The sequence below is a fragment of the Taurulus bubalis genome, assembly GCF_910589615.1.
Source record: "Taurulus bubalis genome assembly, chromosome: 5".
Classification (NCBI taxonomy): Eukaryota; Metazoa; Chordata; class Actinopteri; order Perciformes; family Cottidae; genus Taurulus; species Taurulus bubalis.
In genome coordinates this window covers 21,238,550-21,258,203 of record NC_136593.1, presented here as the reverse complement: position 1 = coordinate 21,258,203, position 19,654 = coordinate 21,238,550, and the positions used below count along the sequence as shown (strand labels likewise).

The window sequence follows — 19,654 nt, the reverse complement described above, 5'->3', positions numbered from 1 at the left end:
CAAAACCTTCTTGGTAATGGGAGGTGTCAGGCGTCACGCTGCTCGCTGTCTGCACAAACACAAGAGGTTGCATGTCAGCCAAATGGTAAACAAAGCTTGTTTAGTTGGACCTCTTTCTGTCTTTCGGTGAATTCCTGGAGGTCTTGTCGTCACTTGCGAGACCACTTGTCGGAAGACGGCGTTGAATGCTCGCTGAGATTCCTGAGCATGTTTACTTGTGCTTTGATCAGATAGTTCCAGATCTGACTCAGGAAATTGGAAAAACCGTCTCACCACGAGTGTTGTTCAGGTGTATCACACAATCTTCCCCATCAGATGGAGTAGCCTACTTGTCGACTTTCTGCTTTTTTCGTTCTTGTTTGTCAGTTCAGTGTTTTGATCATATTCTTTGTGTTCTAATGTTATACTGTGAACCTTTGCACATTCCCCAAGCATAGATTTGCTCATTCCTTCGCAAAACTGTAAAGCGCTTCCATAAAAAAAGAAACTGCTATTTATTTTTTCAATTTTTCTACATATTTTGTTTATTTATCTTATAATGACTCTCGACAATTGAACTGTGTTTATTTGTATGCTCCAAATCACCAAGTCACATTCCTTGTATGTGCAAACCTACCTGGCAAGAAAACTGTTTCTGTTTCTTATTCTAAACCATCGAGCGGTTTCGTATGCTGTATGTACAAAAAAAGGTTTCTCTTCACCAGACTAAAAAGTATTATTTTGTATGTATACTGATTTGGTATCGGCACAAAAATCTTCATTCGTCACGGGTTGTCCCCTTTTGTACCATAAAAGCCTTTAGCACAGGCCGCTAACAGGCTAAGAAATCCATAGCTGCAAGCCAGGTGCAGCCAAGGAGAAAATAGAAGAGCAATGTTATTATGAGCCACCCACTTATGCATGAAACTGTGTGTGTGTGTGTGTGTGTGTGTGTGTGTGTGTGTGTGTGTGTGTGTGTGTGTGTGTGTGTGTGTGTGTGTGTGTGTGTGTGTGTGTGTGTGTGTGTGTGTGTGTTGATGAGGGGAGGGCGCCTCTTTATGTGCAAAAATGTGAGGTAAGAATATCAGGAATGCTCCCCTTGCTCCAACGGCTCTCGTAGCACTGCAAAAAACACTCAGAAATAACTTTGGGCCTTTTTGTGCGTCACCACAACAATAGTTAGGATTATGGTTATGACAGCTTGTATGACAAGCTAAATATTTGCCTGGCCTCGAAGCCCTGTCAGTCATTGCCGGAGAAGGGTGTACAAAAGCAGCCTCTTGTCAGCCCGTGTTTAAAAAAAGAAAAGAAGTTGTCATTAAAGTTTGAGCATCAGACCTCCAGGCCATCGGCAGGCGTGCGGTTCCGAACCTCCCTTGTGCTTCCAGGAGTCGGTTAATGACGGCGCTGCAAGAAGGCAAGCCACACTTCTCCCCGGAGGAGGTGCCGCATTCGTGGGTTAATTAAGCCTCTTGTCATGGACGCATGGCTGAGTAGTCCTTGGGGGCGAGAGGAAGGTGCCACACCCATATCCCCCCCCTACCCCCCACCCTCTGCTCACTGGGCTGTAACTCGCCTGACTATGCATCGTCAAACCTGGCTGCCCCGGTGTGAAGAGCAAAGGCTATTTTGGGGTTTCATGCTGGTTAGCTGTCCTCTTGCACCGCCAATAATCTCTTGGGTGTCCATTCTCTCTGAGATCATTACTGTACATTTGCATATTTAACTCCACGATGTCACACAGCGCCCTCTTGCTTTAACGGTGACAAATGTTGCCATCAGGGACCTACTGACCGACATGGCGAGAACTTATAAGCACGTCGCGAGTATCGCGCCAGTGTTCCTCTTCCCCATAATGAGGCAAAGGTGAAACACTTTTTTTCAAAGTCCTAGAGATGTTAAGAAACAAGACAGCGGAGAGATAATACTGCATCTGTTTCCCTGGCAACCGCTTACACCATCTCTCCGTCACCTCACAATGTAAGCTCCAGGGGAGGTGTGTGTGTGTGTGTGTGTGTGTGTGTTTCAGTGTTGGGCCGAAACCTTAACATACGTCTTCCTCGTTCTAGAATTAACCCAGCGTGTGAGCCTGTGCATGCACTGATGATTTCAAGTCACTATTTAATTATACCTATCAAATTACAGTGAAAACTGTTTTAATATGAGCATTATTGTGCATGATTCAAGAAAATTTGGCTGCTAGTGCAGTAAATGGCTTTCTATTCATTAAATTACAAACCAATCAATACTCAGTGCTAGGGAATTCAATTACTCAAAATAAGATTAGTGCTATTCCTGTATCAAAACCCCATAGGGATAAAACATATTTAGAGTCTTTCTAACCAGGTCTTGAACGTATGACCTTCAAGCTGGAGGGCATGTGTGCTAACCAAATGAACATCTTTGGCCTTTCCCATTCAATAACCGAATGGTATGTAAAGCCTCTGAAGCACTGCTATTATCAATGGACTGTGACAGACAAATACTTACACATATATGTTGATTGTCCACCAATTTCGTTCAGACTGAAATATCTCATCAATTATTGGATGGTTTTCCATAACATTTGTTAACATTCATGGTCACCGGATGATGTATCCTAATGACTTTGACGATATCCTGGCTTTTTCTCTAGTGCCTCACTCTGAGCGTGTTAGCATGCCGACTACAGCACGGCAGTTGCCTCTTGGTCATATGTTTTTAACAATGAATGGAGTTTCTTCAAAGGTGGTTTATATGGGTCATCATCAGAGAAGGATGTTGGGTGTGATGAGTATTGTGAGACTGTGGTTTTGAATACCAAATCTAGTCTCAGGCTCCTTCAACACTGAGGAAAAATGCTTATTTGTGCATCCTGGAAAAATCCATAAAGAAACTCTCGCTTGAATGTGAAAACATGAACTCGTCACTTGAACGTAATGGAAATCTTCGTGAAATGCTCATCTTGAACTCTTTCAATAGAAGAGTAACTCTCTGCCTCCAGCACAAAGAGCAATCTTCCCCAGCAATTCACAGTCCATTTTCACTGTCAAGTGTTTGAAGCCCGCCGACTGCGACACGGCACCAAATGGCTGAGCCGCTTTGTTTTGTGCAAACCAGAGAACGGGGAAGCAATCTTGGCAAAGCAAAGCTGTCTAATGGGGCCTGATATTGATGAGCCAAACTTTGCCCAATAACACTGAGCTATTCCAGCAGCAGACTCTTTTGCACATGTGGTATTGCGGAAATTAAGCTGAGAATATTTCTTCTGCATTGTTGTTGACCTTTTTTACCACAGCTGTGACATACATGTTTTTATTTTTGTCTTCACAGAAACACTCCAGAGGACAGAACCTGATTGACATGGTGTGTGAGCACCTCAACTTGTTGGAGAAGGACTACTTTGGCATGACCTTTGCCGACACAGACACCCAGAAGGTCAGTGGATCGTGTACTGCTGTGACCTCACAGGGACATTTCAGTGCACAAACATGTTGCCCACAGAACAATCTGTATTCCTCTCACTTGTTGGAGGGGTCGGCTCTCTCAGGAGCGCACCAGCCAAAGATGAATGGAAAATGAGTGCAGTTGGATGAAACAATGAAATATGACTCATCTATTCTTTGCAAGACGTTTGTACGGAATTTCTGAGCGGCAGAGCAGCTCTGGAGGCAGAAATAATCATTCAAATGTTTTCTCTGCGGAATTCAACAAGCCACTCAAGCTAACATTGCTAACAGCAAAAACGGTGTAAACGACGGCAACAGTGCTGCCAGAGCCGACAGTGTTAACTGGGATGGTGAGCGGATGGTAAACGTTACGCTTCAGTAGAGAGCAGTGCAGATTAGTTAGCCAACGTTTGGTTCTGCTCAGGACGCTATAACTCCATAATATCTTTACATTGCAAATATCTGTTTAGCTGCTATATTAATGCTTTCAATCCCGTATATAGAACCCTTAAAGCTCCATTGACTGAAGCCAAGAGCCACTGTTTATCAAGAACAATTGCAGAAGATTTTGGTCAAAATGTAAGCGGGCCAGTTTACTAGCTTAATGACTATAACTGTGGGAAGGTTTTAAGTTTAAAGCAAGCTAATATAATGTTTACTGAACAGTGCTTTTACTGAAACCGTGTAAATATAGCACAAGTGGAAAAGGGTCATGAAGAAAGGGATCCAACTCAGAAATGTCAGTTTTACTGCATATGAATTCAACATTACATTTGGGATTAGACGGTTTTCTTCTTTCAAAGGTTTCATAGCCTCACTTTAAGGTCAGCCAGGCTAGCTCGCTAATAGCAGAAGTGTCAAGTTGGTTTACCCCCAAAAAGAAAAAAACTCACTCATCAGAAATACTGTTAGTCTTTTGGGTCACTGGTTCTGTCCTCTGAGGTTTAATTATCTCTGCTTTTGATAAATGCATTCATACATACATTAAACACCAATCAGCTCGCACACCATTTTGATATTTTGAGTAGAAGGTCTGAATATGTTCCCCTCTGATCTTTGTTTACGTCTTCGGGGTGCACAGACCAGGCATATTATCTTCAAGTAAATGACACTGACCTTGTGGGTCCTGGCTGTGGGACCACTTTAGGGCTCTTTGTCAGATGTGGGTTTCGGGTCTCGATTGATGCGAGCCTCCCTCAGGGCGGGTATGTGATATTGCACAACCGGCTACAGAGGAGCCTTCTGCCTTTGAAGATAGGAAGGAAGACAAGTCTAAGTCCCTTTTACCATCTGCAGCATATTCTCTGTCACTGTCATCAGCTTGTACATACTTTGTTAGCTCGCATGTTGTGACTTGGTCCGTGTCTGACGGCCGGGGCTTTGGATTTAGCGTAATCTCGGCCCATAAAGACAAGCAACTGAGGCGGTTAAGTAGGTTAACAGGATTGAAGTTCAAATATTTTCCTCTCTCTGAGTGTAGGTAAGGCTTCGGCTTAGATAAATATGATGGGCTCGTCAAAGACAGGCTTCTGAGCGTAGATTGATACTACTGCCTGGGGTCATCGCTGATTGGTCGACAAAACAAGCCTTAGAATTGAAATGTCATTTCAGATGCCCTTTCTCTGCCTCAGTTGGAGAAGCAGGGATTTAATCTTCGTGCTCCGTGACAGCATTTATTCCGTGTGATTGCTTTATGAACTTGGGTTGTAAAAGCAAGCGCGAAGCTTCGAAGAGTCCGTGATTAAAAAGTTCTTCCTGCTTTTCAGCAAAGTGAAAAGCAACGCAGCAGCGAGCGCCTTGCTAATTGAGTGCTCTTTGGCCTAGGCTGATATAAGATTGATTCAGGGGGACGATAAATGCCTGCGGCTCATTAAAGCCTTTTAGCAGCCTGATTAAACACTGAAGGAGCATGTGCATTTGTGCCTGTGTGTGTGTGTGTGTGTGTGTGTGTGTGTGTGTGTGTGTGTGTGTGTGTGTGCGTCTGTGTGTGTGTACGTGAAGATGCAGTTCACATTGCCAGCTGCTTGCAGTTTGCCCAACACGGCCACAGCAATTGCACCGTGCTGTGTCAACATCTCTCGCTCCCGTTTCCACTCTGACTGATGTGAGACCAGATGCCAAAATGGCTGTCAGTATAATAAGTGGCCGCTGCGGGAGTCATTCAGGTTAGCGAGGATTACTGTCGCCTCTCTGCACCGCGGGCAGTACATAGCTACGTAGTACGCACCAAACACCTGTTTGCGCGAGGAGCAAAGGAACACATTGTAGTTACACCTGTTGCTCTGTGCGTAATTAAGTAGAAGTCCTTTTTTGCGGACTTTATTTTAATTTGATTTTAATCCGCAGCAGCACTGAATTGCGATGTCTGTCAGTCGGTCGGTCCCTTGGGCCCAGACTTGAATATCACAATTACTGGATGGATTTCCACGGCGTTTTATCCAGACATTCATGGTCCCCAGAAGATGAAACGTCCTGACTTTAGTGATAACCCGGCTTTTGATCCAGTGCCACCAGATTTTGGTCAAATGTGACCTGCTTGACGTTTTTGGTCAAATGTCTCAAAAACGATTAAGTGGATTGCCACACAGTTTGGTTCAGATGTCCACGATGCTCATAAATCCGAATGGCTTTGGACCTTTTTGTCTCCATTAGCAGTGCATCTACAAGAGTGGCAAACATTTCCATGTCCATTACATTGATTTATGACCAAATAGCGTCTAAGGTAATGACATTCACATCAGCCTCAGCTGCACTTTGTGTTGAGTGCTAATTAGCTAGTGTTAACAACCTAACACACTGAACTGAGCGTGACCATGGTAAACATTATACCTGCTAAATATCAGAACGATAGCATTCGCACTGTGAGCGTGTTGTCAAGCCTTTAGCTCGAAGCACTGCCCCAGAGCTGCTATCAAAGACTTTAGATTGTTGTTAAAGGTCCCATATAGTAGAAAGTGAGATTTCCATGTCTCTGTTGATCATAAAGTAGGTCTAGGTGCTAAATTTACAACTGTGAAAGTATAAAAGTGCTCAATCTATGGCGAAATGGACACCCTATTCAAAGGATAAAGGGAAACAATTTAAATCAATTAATAGATTTTTATTGTGTTTTAAGGATTTTAAAAAAAGTCAAAATTCCTGATTAATGTTTTTTTATATTGTATCTCATTGCTTTTCACTCATTTACTTTTTGAATGACACAATAAATAGGTACATTTTGAGCAAATGCCTCCTCTACCGACAAAGAAGATGACTCTGATGAAGGCCATCAGCTGAAACATACGGCGGTTTAACAATAGTTACATTTGTAGAAACTCTTCCAGTCCACAGACACCAAGGCCGTTTATCAATAGTGAAAAAGAATGTGTGTATCCGCCCCGTGATTTGGATCCGCTCCAACATTTAACGGGTTCGTCCTTGGCCCATACAAAACCCTTCTACCAAATTTCATGAAAACCGAGCCAGTAGTCCCCCTATTCCCGCTGACAAACCGACAAACAAACCGAACGAAAACCATAACCTCTTTGTCGGTCGTAAACAGATGAGTATGCAGCGGCAGGGTCCATGAGCATGCGGGGAGGTAGCGTCCGAGGTAAGAGTAAGTGAGGGAGGTATTTCATTACTCTCTTCATTGCCGACTGTGTGCAGCTGTGCCCCTAAACGGCATGATTTACGGCTTCTGTTCCGAGCGAGTCAGTGTGCACCACTGCACTACCGCGCCGCTGATGAGATGCTGCAGCAACCAAATCAGAAACGGTGCCCCCTTCACTGCACGATCACATGCAATGCCATCAGATAGGTAACTGGCTTGTGGTGAATGTTTTTTTTTTTGGTGCAACACAATGAAGAAAACAGATGCTTGAATTAAATCTGCTCCCTGCACATTTGAACAGCTCAGCAGGGGAGAGCTCAGTTCCTTTACTTAACCATATGGAAAGGCTTTCATTAGGAACCTTTGACGGCAATTAGAGCAAAATGTGACACCGGGGTGTGCATTAGCCATGTTCCCGGTCTGCCCTGTGTTGAGTTCTGCCTTCTGTCTTTCAGAACTGGTTGGACCCCTCCAAGGAGATCAAGAAGCAGATGCGCAGTGAGTGTCTTTTCCAAGAGATGATGAGTGAAGTCGCGGAGGCAGATTTCTTGGCATACAAACCGATGCAACGGCTTGTATTTGCATCTTTTGTGCAATCTTTCCTCAGACAGACTTGATGGTTAACCCTGTCATTGTAATTTCTCCTCAGACTCTCCGTGGCACTTTGCCTTCTCCGTCAAGTTCTACCCTCCAGACCCCTCCCAGCTCACCGAGGATATTACCAGGTAAGACACGCCCCCCCCCCCCCCTCCAGCTCGCCCACGCGCGTGCTCTCACAATATCAACAGTTGTCACTCTTCTGGCTTTGCTGTCGGATGCTCTTCAGAAGGAGAAATTGTGCACTTGTGTCAGTTCTTCAGATGATTTTTTTTATTTAGTGTTGACATAAAAGTATTGTAGCAATTTACATGGCGTATTTACCCCCATATCAAAGCAACCCAAATCCCCCTCTCCTTTTGGAGGATTAGACCTGGAATGCTACTAACTGCCATGGATTAACTGCGCTGAAAACTTGTTGGAGCTTGCCTTGGTTCAGGCCTGTTTTGACTGCCAAAGCCCTCCTCTCCTCCCCCTTTTTGTATCCTCTGACAGATACTACCTGTGTCTGCAGCTGAGGGACGACATGCTGTCAGGTCGGCTGCCGTGCTCGTTCGTCACTCACGCCCTCCTGGGCTCCTACAGCGTCCAGGCCGAGCTGGGGGACTACGACCAGGACGACCACGGCTCCGACTACGTCAACGATTTCCGCTTCGCCCCCAATCAGACCCGCGAGCTGGAGGAGCGGGTGATGGAGCTCCACCGAAACTACAAGTACATTAAATCCTTCTTTTTAAGCCATCTGCAAAACCTCTGGGAATGAACGGCCGATGAGACTGTTACTGATTTGTCGAAACTCCCCTTACATGCATATGGCTGATAGATGCCGTCACATTGCCGCAGCATCTGTCACTGAGATGTACACAGTGCGATGTCGTGCCAGCGCGAGAACACTTTCTCAGTTACAGAGTCTTCTTTGCACTCTGATTTTGGCACTGCTTTCTGGCGTATGCCCAAACATAATGCTTCGGGAGGGGGATCGGGAGAAGTGAAGTTATCAAGCTTATTACCAAGATAATTCCACTCCCACTGTGCAAGATTATGGGTTTATTATCTTGCAGCCTGTTGATGTTGGTTACAGATGTTGTTGTTGTTCGGCTCACAGGGGGATGACTCCAGCAGAGGCTGAAATTAACTTTCTGGAGAACGCAAAGAAACTGTCCATGTACGGGGTGGACCTCCATCACGCTAAGGTTGGCAACATTTGTTTTTAATGAGCATTAGAGAAGGTTTCAAGGACACGCACTGGTAAATCATGTCTGCCTCTTTTTGTTGTCCCTTGTTTGCTGTAGGATTCTGAAGGGATCGACATTATGTTGGGCGTCTGTGCCAACGGGCTGCTGATCTACCGCGACAGGCTGAGGATCAACCGATTTGCCTGGCCAAAGATCCTCAAGATATCCTACAAGAGGAGCAACTTCTACATCAAGATCCGACCCGGAGAGGTGCGCAGTACGGTTCAGGATAATTAAAGCAGCACTCCATCAAGTTCGTCAAGGGTATTGCTACTCAACAAAAATAGTTGTGCAATGTCTTCTCTGGCTTTGGAGGAAGCCTTGTCAAGTTTGAGACTAACCCTGATGATGTCACAGCGATGTCATCACATTTTTATCAGAAAGCCTGCGTTACCAACTGGTGGGCAAGCCCACATTAAGTTCTTAAAGGGTTTAAGCTCAGCGATGTCATCTGAGTTTCCAATCTTCATGCTAAGTGCTAAATTATGCTAAGCTTCATATTTAGCATACAGACATGAGTATGGTCTTCTCATCTTATTCTCTGCAAAAAGGCAAATTAGCCTTACAGTCTAACTATTTATTTAAGCCACAATCTCAGATTTTGACTGCAGTAATAGTTGGATGTTATGTCACAGCTGTCACTGTTGAAAGTCACAGGAGAAATGAATGTGCGGTTAGTTGTGCTGCGCAGAGGGCCGTGAAATCCTCCGCTTTATACCTCCACGTTTTGCTCCCCTGCACAGTCAGGGTCTATGTTCCGGCCCTCCTCATTGTGCCATGCAGTGCTGCAGCTTATCCTCCATGCTGAGCCTCGGTGTGACAGTGCTGTCTGGGCCAGACTCAGTCAAGTGACAGAGCCGCACAGAGGGCCTGTGATCGAGACAAAGAAAGGGTCCCTTTAACAGAGCGGCCACAGCTGCAGCCACAGCCAGAATAGAAGGATAAGGAGTGTAAATATAGCGCCGTGAACACGTTTGGCTCCCAGTGTCTGAACATTGGGGCGTTATCTTTCCTCTGCCTTTATCCGCTCCTTTCTGTCCGGTCGACAAAATCCATGCTCTGAATGTGTTTGCTTACGTAGTGGAATCCATGCCAGCACAAAGTACACCGCTTTATTGATTGGGTTCAGTGTTCACGTAAGACGTAGGTGTCGTATACTTATTTAATATTTTATGAATGTATTGTATGTATGTATTTTCAATCAACTTAAGTCTGCGTAGAGTAAACACACCTGGTGTTAAACCCCGCACACCTTTCTTCACATGCCTCCCTGTCTCCCCATCCTCAGTACGAGCAGTTTGAAAGCACAATCGGTTTTAAGCTTCCGAACCACAGGGCTGCCAAGAGGCTGTGGAAGGTCTGCATCGAGCATCACACCTTCTTCAGGTGAGAATTGATTTGATCTCGTCGTTGGAAAGATTCTCGTTCTGAGCTCATCAACGCAAAACAAAACATTCCCTCAGACTCGCGCTGCTACTATTAGTTTTTTTTCCCCATAGGCTGGTGTCTCCAGAGCCTCCTCCGAAGGGCTTCTTGGTGATGGGTTCGAAGTTTCGGTACAGCGGAAGGACACAGGCTCAAACCAGACAGGCCAGTGCTCTTATCGACCGGCCCGCTCCGCACTTTGAGCGTTCCACCAGCAAGAGGTACCTGCTGTCCAGGAGCTTGGATGGAGGTGAGCGCCACAGTAGCTCCTCAATAGATCTGGTTATGGAGGGTCGAATTTAACTTGTGTTCAGTTCCAATAGTTGTAGCCTTATTAAAAGAACCCTCAAAACAATTCTGGAAATGTGCCCCTTTGCTTTCTTGCAGAGCGTTATGCCCTGTTTACACCTGGTAATGACATGCAAACGGACGTCGAACTGTTTGGTACACAAAAGAATGTCCGCTGTTCTGACCATTCTGCTACGGGGTTTTTCATGGGAAATTTTGTTTCTATGGGTTAGAAAAAAGACCACCTCCAAATGTGGCGTGAGTGATCGGATCCCAATATGTCCTCAACTCGTCTTGGGCACATTCACTCTTGTGCTTAGAGCTGTTCACTTGTTAATGCCAGGGATGAACATAGCCTCACATAAGGCCATGAGAGAGTTATCTTAGCTGTGCATAAAACCTGGAAGCAGGAGAAAGCATTTAGCCTGGCTCTGTCCAAAAAAGAAAAATGTCCCTACCTGCACCTAACTAATGTACATGTTATATGTCATCCATTGCATAAATTGTAAGAAAGAAACTTCTTGACCTGCTTGAAGTAGTCGCTCACATAACCCCGTCGTTTTGACCTCATTTGAATTCCCCCTTATGTCTCTAAATAATGAAACTCTTCGCCAGCAGCAGAGTTCTCGCGGCCGATTTCTGCCATGTGCGAGAACCACGACAGCCTGTCCCACCGCAGCGCCGGGGAACAGCGTCGCCTCCACAGCCCCTCTGTGGACGAGCAGGAGACCGAGCTGGAACCCAGCATGGAGCAGGACGAGGAGGACAGGGACCAAGAGCAGGACGAGGAGACGGGGCAAGAGGACGACGGTGACGTCACCCCAAGCAAAAAGAAAGAGATCATGGTAGTAAAGATTTCCTGGGAAACTGGGACTTTTTAAACTTTTTTTGTTCGTGCCTAAGTAGATGTTCACATTAAATATGGTCCAAATGTATAGAGATTTTGTCACCTTGAAGACAACTGCAGCCTCGGTGCGGGGAGATGACATGGACTACAGGGGTTCTTGTGTAAATGTGTGCAGTAGAAGCTTCTCTGGCCAATTTAGGCTTATCCAGCAGGGGCATAGCGCTGCTGTGACTTTGGTGGATTTAGCATTTACAAACTCTTTTCTCCTTTCACCCCGGTTCACTTCAGGCTGATACACTTACACTGCACTGCTCATGAATCCTGCTTCGCTGTTTTTTCTTTTCTTTTGACCCTTTCTAATAACGCTGACAAACCCAAGCCTAGCTAACATGCTATTTCTTTCTTTAACTCTTGCTGGCGACCAGGAGGAGGCTGGCTCACCAGTCGACAGTAAACAGGAGGTATTTGGTGTCTGGTGATTTGGTCTGTCTGTCTGTATACCTGTCTGTGTTTATCCATCGCGAAGTGTATCTGTCGTAATCGTATCTCATTCTCTCTGCCTGTCTTCCGCTGCTCCAACTGTGGCGGTCAACCCTGTCCATCATACACAAAATGGGATATATTTCCAAATTTGTCTCGGCATGATAACAAGTGGACAAATCTTGCCCTCCTGTCTGTCTGTCTGTCTGTCTGCCTGCTCGTTCTCTGACTGACCTTCTACCGTCCTGTTTCTGCATCTGACCTCGTTCCTGCACTCTTTGACCTTGCACCGCTCACCTCTCGTGCTCGCCCCTCCCCCCGCCCCGCCCCATCTCTCTCAGTTGGACCAGGAGGTCACTCCTCGGCACAAACGGGAGGTACAGGTTCCTGTCTTCGGCCCCTTGTGCTTCTTTTTTTTTGTCGTGTGTGCCGCTGTTCCTCCACACCTCTAGTCTTGAGTTTTTTTCTTTTTTTCAACAGTTTGAGATTTCCCTGCGCCTCAGATCAAAGGATACCTCTTTTTTACATTTCTTTAAGAATGTCATAGACATTTGACATGTCTGGCCGCTGACAAAGAGTACTTTCAAGTTGAAGCTTTTGAAAGATTCACCTTTCTGTTATAAGAACATATGACATTGAAAATCCTACTTAAATAAAAGTACGGAAGAATTAGCAGCAACGTGTACTTGAAATACCAAAATGAAAGGAACTTGTTCACCAGAAACAGCGTGCCCTTTTGATTAAAGTATGGCGGTCGATGGGGATCTGTGAGCTCCTTCCTTTCACTTATTTAACCTTCACACAGCCTCCAAGAACCACTTCAAGTTGTAAAAATACAACTGGACACCAGTATTGACCACATTTGCTCCAGCCTGTGGCCAACCAAAGTCATGGAGAATGTTAATCAGACATTTGCACTTCATTCTAATGTGGACATTCCCCCCAGACATTTTTATTTCATCTTCTCTTCATTTCAAGTGAATGAGGATCTGCCCGTAAAACAAAATTGATTGAAATGATGATATTTAATAGAGAAACTCTCGTAAAATGCTATTTTAAAACCTCCAATTAAGTAAGAAGTCTTATCCTGTAAAATAGACTGCAAGCGCGTTGTATTTAGCCATAATTTAAGACGCTTTAAATCACATTATTATATTTATAGTTACTAATGCATCAATGCTTAAGACACATTTTACTATTACTGTCCAGCTGGGGTTAGTTTAAACCACTTTGTCACATTTAGGTAGTCCATTGGGACGCACAATTAATCCAAATTGTTCTGACCTCCTCGGTTATAGTGGTTAAGTTTAGAGGTTAAATGTCTCCAAAAAGTTTGGGGAAGATGCAAACAACAAATGACTTGCTTCACCAACTGTCATCCCTACAAACAAACAAAAATATTGCAGAATTTGAATAATCCAATTTTACTGAATGTCCCATCAGGGATATTCGTGGGGCCCACTTTTCCGCCTATTTCGATGTTTTTAATGCTCTCTGGCACCTTATCTACATTCAAATTATTCCCATTGTAAATCAATCTGTTTTCATTGTGAATGAGAAAATGGCCGGCTGGCCACACGGCCGTGTTCATTTCTTCATTCATCTGTTTGTACTGAGAGCCTTGGTCTTCATAAAAGCAAAATCAGTTGGAACTATAATTTGTTTTTGGTTTCCGTGGGCTTCAACAGCATTTAAAATGCTATTGTTCTCCACAGGCCACAGTAGAGGGTAGTAAAACACCAGCAGAACCTCTAGTTGACAGAAGTGAACTTCCTCTCTGTATACAGTATGCAATGATCGTGTCGCTTCCTGTTCAGTCATGCATATCGTCAGTGCTGCAGTTTTCTAAAGGATGTTGCTAACGTGTGCCCGCCTCCTGTTTTTTTTCTTTTTCTCTCACCCCCACGTTCTCCTCCAGTTCCTGGATAAGTCGAAGGATGTCTTGCTAAAGCACCAGGCTAGCATCAATGAGCTGAAGAGAACCCTGAGGGAGCCGAGCAGCAAGCTGTCGTACCGCGAGAAACGTCTATCATCAACCTCACCGACTGGCACACCGGAGAAGAAGGCTGTGAGTAGGGGGGCTCGGGGCAGGGAGGGGCGGGGCATGTCCACTGTGGTCAATAACTTGAATCCAGCCAACTCTAATGCTTGACATTCCTTGAAAGGGCATTGATATTCCCGTCTGGCCTGCTGTCATGCCGAATTGCTCTTATTGCGGCTTGATTCAAGGCCAAACAGGCCATATTTTTGTCACGAGGAAGACACTTGTTTTGTGTGCTCTTTTCATTGAATGATTCGAGCCTGAAGACATGCTTTGTGAGGATAGCTAGAGCTATTGAATGTGTTTCCCGACAGATAGTTGAAACGCGTGTCCCCGATGCAAAGACTGCGGCTCACGTGGCGTAACATGTTTATTTTTTAAGGAATGCGTATCGCGATGTTCATTCCGCCTCTCTCTGGTGTGACAATATCTCAGAGGGACCGGAGGATGAGTGACAAGCAGCACAGAAGGAAAGCATCTTGAGGAGATTAGTGACATGATGTTTTTGAATGTGAGGCACTTGAGAAATTATTATCAGTTACCTCTTTTTTTGTTTTTTTCCTTGATTGCCTAACAGTGGCATAGTTTTCTTCATGCCGATCGAGAAAAGCTCTTGGGCTTTGATCAGATTTGCGGTAATGAGGCTTTTGGAGATTGTAGTCTTCTGATAGGATGGTTCTGTTTTTGCCCGGGTGCCTAAATTGCCTTCAAACAATCTCTCATCTGCTGTCGGGGCCGATCAGATTATGCCCAAAGAATGTCAAGCGTTGTCTGTGGCAGAAAATGTAATCTGCTGTGCGTCTCGTTCCAGGTAAAGGGTGGTGGGTGGTGAGGGGTATTCTGTTTGAGTGACAGTGGGAGGCGGGGAAAGTCTCTGTGCTCTAAGATTCAGTTGAACTCAGCTCTTTGATGTAGTTACAAGGGGAAAAAAGGAGAACAAATATTTGCATTGCAAATGTCTGCTGATTTGGTTATGTGGAATCGGTGTCTGTCAGGTTCCACGGGACCGCATGTTTTTAGCTCATCCAAAAGCTTCTGCAGAATAGCTTAGTGAAAACCTGTTAGCGCCGATTCCCTTATGCCTTTCCCCCATTTTCTCGCTTTTGCATGAAATGGTTTTATTGTTCGTCTCACTAATTCACTCTCTGGTCCCCACCAGTTTGAGTTCTAACCGCTGTTCTTCCCTCTTCTTTCAATCTCTCTCCTCTGCCTCGTGTCGGCCAGTCTGCGGGCCGAGTAGCGGGGAAGGACCCTGTTAACAACCTGTCTGTTGAGGGTTTCGTCCAGAAGACTGTGTTGGCTTCGCCTGAGGTTGCACAGCTCTCACTTTTCCTCTTCATGATACCCATAGCTCATAGCATTTGTGGTTTGGTGAAATACACTGCCTCCAAAGCATCATTTTCACTCACATGTCCATTTATTTAGGAAAGTACCACCACATGTTGTGCAATGAGTCCCCCAACTGCAAATTCATGTTCACTTCTAGAGCTGCAATGATTAGTCGATGAGGAATGAAATCTCAGATTATTTTGATATCTGATTGATCGTTAAAGGGATTTTTCATGCAAAAAAAATAGTTTTTGGCCTCCCAACTACGACCTAAAATATATTTTTCTGTTTCATATCATATTAAACTAAATATCTTTTGGTCTTGGACTTACAAAACAAGACATTTAAAGACAGTGATTATCGATTTATCTAGAAAACAATCCGCAGATTAATCGAAAATGTTAAAAGAATCGTTAGTTGCAGCCCTATTCACCTCACCATGTTCCAGGTCTATATTGTGTTCCCTTTACTGTGATTTAAATGATTGAGTAGATTTAAATTTTTTTTGCAGCAGCTGTCCTTGGCATGTCTAACTGTGTTTAATCTATACCAACATGTAGGGCTCTGAGGAGTGGGTATTGATTGAAAAACAAGAAGCTTATCAACAGGACCATGACTGGAAGGCAGAAGAAAAGAACAGATCTCTTGCATCTGATTCCTCATGGGAGAAAAGGGAGCTGGAAAGAGAGATAGACGTTGCAAAGATGATGCATAAAGAGGTAACAGGGTATGACAGAAAAGAAATGAAAAGCCATAGTGATGATTTTTCATCAACAAAATCGTCCAGAGAGGCAGACGAGTGCTCTGAGCCACGGCTGACGAACAAAAGTCGCTTTGTGATTCAATTGACGGAGAACGCAGACTCCTTTCAAGACAAATCTCAAAGCAAACCGTCTCAAGCCTCAGATCCCGAGGCAAACAATGATGTGGCCGCCGGCTCGCGGCAGATAAAGGAGCGCACTGCTTCTAAACCACGGAAAAAGAGGCGACCACAGAGCTTAAACTTGGGAATGCCTGCCGAGCTCATCTACAATAAAGGAAGCGGGGATTCCACTGAAGAAGAGAACGAGGGCTCGGAGTCGGACACCAGTCCAGCGGAAGACCCCAAAACTGGAAATCATTGTGAATCATCGCCCATGGAGATGATGAAAGATGATGAGGGATCAGTAGAGGATCAGTCTGTCAGGGTCTTTAAAGACAGCCAACAAGAGGATATGTCGATTGGAGAAAGCAGGGCGGTCTCCACTCTCGGAACAGAGCAGGTGAAGAGAAAGGTGAGTCAGGTTGAACCAGCTGATGTCGATTCAGACTCAGTGAATGGACTCGGGAAGATAGAACATGATAAAGGGGAGTGTGCGATGAAGGTGCGAGGGCGGGGCCTTATCGACAACAAAGAGCTAGCCGAGGTTAAGCTGCGACAGGTGAGGACGCACGAGAGGAAGGTCAGTAGTTCCGGGGGGGAAGACATGGAGGGTTTCTTGGGAGGACAGAGGACGTCCCTCCACCGGCTGTCAGGCAGCAGCTGCCAGTCAGAGATCTCCAGGATCGTCCCTCTCAAGCCAGAGCGCTCCAAGAGCGTCGCTTGTAAGGACGAAAGGGACAGTACCGGACAGGACGAGCTCACGCGGGTCCTCAGGAGAGAACACCGCTGGTCGGTGGGCTCTCCGGAGGGATCCTCCGACCTCGCCTGGACTGACACCGCCGCCTGCCACCCGGCGTTCGCAGCAGATCTGGAGGGTATCGCTAAAACAGATCATTCCGATGATGATCACCAGTTCTCTCTACGAGGACCCGTAGAGAGTCAGTCGTTCAGCTCAAAGATTTTGGCGCTTCCCAAAATGGCTCCCCCAGCCCCGCCGGTGAAAACCCAGAAGGCCCGGGAGTCTGGGCTAATACTGCGGAACAGCCGAAGCGCCGGCAGGGAGCCGAGCCTGGACGCCAAGAAGAGACACTCGGTAACTCTGCTTGGCATCCGCTATTCAGTCATTGGAGTTAAAGCATCGCATGAGCTTCAGACAGACTCGCACGCTTTTTTTTCTCCCCCCTACGTTTCAGTGACTTGAAACACTCATCCATCTTACCTGTTCGTGCCAGTTTGAAGAGCAGGCGGAGCGGTACCTTTGCTCCGTCCAAGTCTTTCCAAAAAATATTTTTTTTTCCCATACGGCAACCCAATTCCTCCCCTCCCATCTCTCCCAACATGCACCGCACTGTCTGGCAAATCTGTACAGCTCACCACTGGCTGTGAAAAAAAAGAAAGACAAAAATCAATATGTTTTGGTTGTTGGTTTGTCTTCAGCTTCTCTTACTTGTGAGCCTCAGATTTCTTTGCAGCTCACGTCGGAAAGAAAGGCTTTCATATTATCATCGCTCCGATGATTATTATTATTTTTTTCTTTTTGCACTCCCTCCGTGCCACTTTCGAAAACTGGAAATACAAAACAAACTATTTGATGCATACTAATTAAAAAAGTACTTCCATCCATTACTTTGCGACAAACAGCTATTATTTCCCAAAATCAGAGATAAATGGAGTATAGAATTGGTTGGCGCACCAATGATCGAGAGACCTGATGACCGAATTCGCGAAACATCAATCGACCCCTCCGATTGGTGATAACAAATCAGACACATTACTCTCCTAAAACCTAGTGGTGATGTGAACACATTGGTTCCCCCAACTGGAAAACCCCAGCAGGCGGTGAGCAGCCAGGCACCACGCTTGGTGCCTGACAGTCAGATTTGCTGCTTTCATTTTCACCGTTGGTATCATTAGGAGCTTGCACGCGTTTGGCCCGGCAGGGAATTAAAGGAAATTTGACGTGAGTAGACATGACAGCTTCCATCATTTCCCATCTTTTCATCTGAGTCAAGCTCTCGCAATGTGTCGGATTAAACGGGCACGAGAGGAAGTGTTGCGTAGCTCACAGCGTGCGAACGACCTCCCTGGCGAGTGACAGCCATACCAAGAATCTGATTTAACTCGGGGAGTGTGGGAAAATATTAGGTGCCGCTCCTTCAAACATGTGGACCCCATTCGCACAGTCATTTTAACATGCACCTTCCATTGGACATTTAACACTATTATTTGATGATATCATTTGAAAGTACCCCCTCCCACAATTAAAATTCAAGGTGTGTAGTGTTGCAACACTTTCTCAGTTGGTCAATGCTGCTCTGCTGAAAACCTGCTCATTATACAATGCATGATTCTCTCTCGCCCTGGCCTCTGCTAATTCTAACAAAAACCTGGCTGTCGATGTTGTTTCTGTTGCAGTACGCTCACCTCTTTTCTGTCCTCAAAAGTGTATTGTAAGTAAGTGCTGGAAATTTGTGCCTGAATCCATTTGGACCTGACCGGATCTGAACAGACCCGGTGGGCTTCGATTGGGTCCGGCTGAATTTCTCACCTAAACTTGGGTTTTTAAGTCATTCAAAATAAATATATATTCATATATATAAAAAAACAACAAAAAAAATTAGCTACTTTGAAATGTATGGCTAATATAAAGATTTGGAGTCTAACCGAGCAGTGAGCCGCCATCCCAGTTTAGGTTGGGACCGAAACTTCTTGTGCTCAGAACACACTGAGCTTATATTGTTCAGGCTCCAATCCAGCTCTCTGTTTGTGTGGTGGTCTACTGGCCACTTCAGCTTGTGCTAACCTTGGGACGCTCTCTCTGCTCTTTCCTCTGCTTTCCCCCCTCACCCCCCTCACCCCCTGCAGGAGCCCGTCTCTACTCCCGCCATTTATGAAGAGCCGTTTGCTGATTTCAAGGTTATTCATTTTGCATTTAAACCTTCACACGCACCACCCATCATCCCTCAGTCCTCTCTGCACCCCTCGCAGGCTAAACTACACGCCTCCCACATGACTGCACCAGTTTGTGTATAAAAGAAAACCCGCTATAAAGGATGAAGCGTGTTACTTTCCACTGGCTACCTAGCTGCAGTCATCCATCATTGTGAGTTTGAATAGATCGTGTGGGTAGAAAACCAAAACCCGTATGCCTGGCTATTGCTGGCATGATTTTTGTATTTTGTGTGTGAGATCTAATTAGCTAGTGTTGGTGTGATTAATTTAAGTGTCAGTACTTAAATTAGCTGCCGCAGGAGCGCCATTGTTATTCAATGGTCCCCAACCTTTTTGACTAGTGACCCCTTAAAGGGATAGTTTTTGTTTTTTTGCAGTGGTATTGTTTAAGCTACTCATCCATAGTCTGTGTATAACGTACAGTAGATGACCTTCGACACGCCCACAGTTTGGATAAAAAGACGGGAGTACCGACACGCGACCAAAGCAATACTATTGTGTACGAGGGTAGCAGCAAATGTATTTTCTACACCTAACAGAAAGATTCATCTGAAAATATTAATATCAGTTAAAGTGTACGTTTTATTTTGAATACTTTC

General features: G+C 45.2%; 1 protein-coding gene across 1 annotated transcript in view; it reads left to right on the top strand.

Moving 5' to 3' along the window:
* The window catches only part of LOC306737080 (uncharacterized protein), a gene marked incomplete at both ends in the record, with an annotated part of 41,242 nt that overhangs the window by 13,724 nt on the left and 7,864 nt on the right, over positions 1-19,654 (top strand). The window contains 13 exons of the mRNA XM_079218783.1: positions 3,292-3,396; positions 7,455-7,497; positions 7,649-7,724; positions 8,092-8,310; positions 8,702-8,789; positions 8,889-9,041; positions 10,120-10,217; positions 10,331-10,506; positions 11,166-11,389; positions 13,790-13,939; positions 15,137-15,223; positions 15,802-17,196; positions 18,969-19,019. Coding sequence (XP_079074909.1) covers positions 3,292-3,396; positions 7,455-7,497; positions 7,649-7,724; positions 8,092-8,310; positions 8,702-8,789; positions 8,889-9,041; positions 10,120-10,217; positions 10,331-10,506; positions 11,166-11,389; positions 13,790-13,939; positions 15,137-15,223; positions 15,802-17,196; positions 18,969-19,019 — 2,865 coding nt within the window. The remainder of the gene's footprint in view (positions 1-3,291; positions 3,397-7,454; positions 7,498-7,648; positions 7,725-8,091; positions 8,311-8,701; positions 8,790-8,888; positions 9,042-10,119; positions 10,218-10,330; positions 10,507-11,165; positions 11,390-13,789; positions 13,940-15,136; positions 15,224-15,801; positions 17,197-18,968; positions 19,020-19,654) is intronic.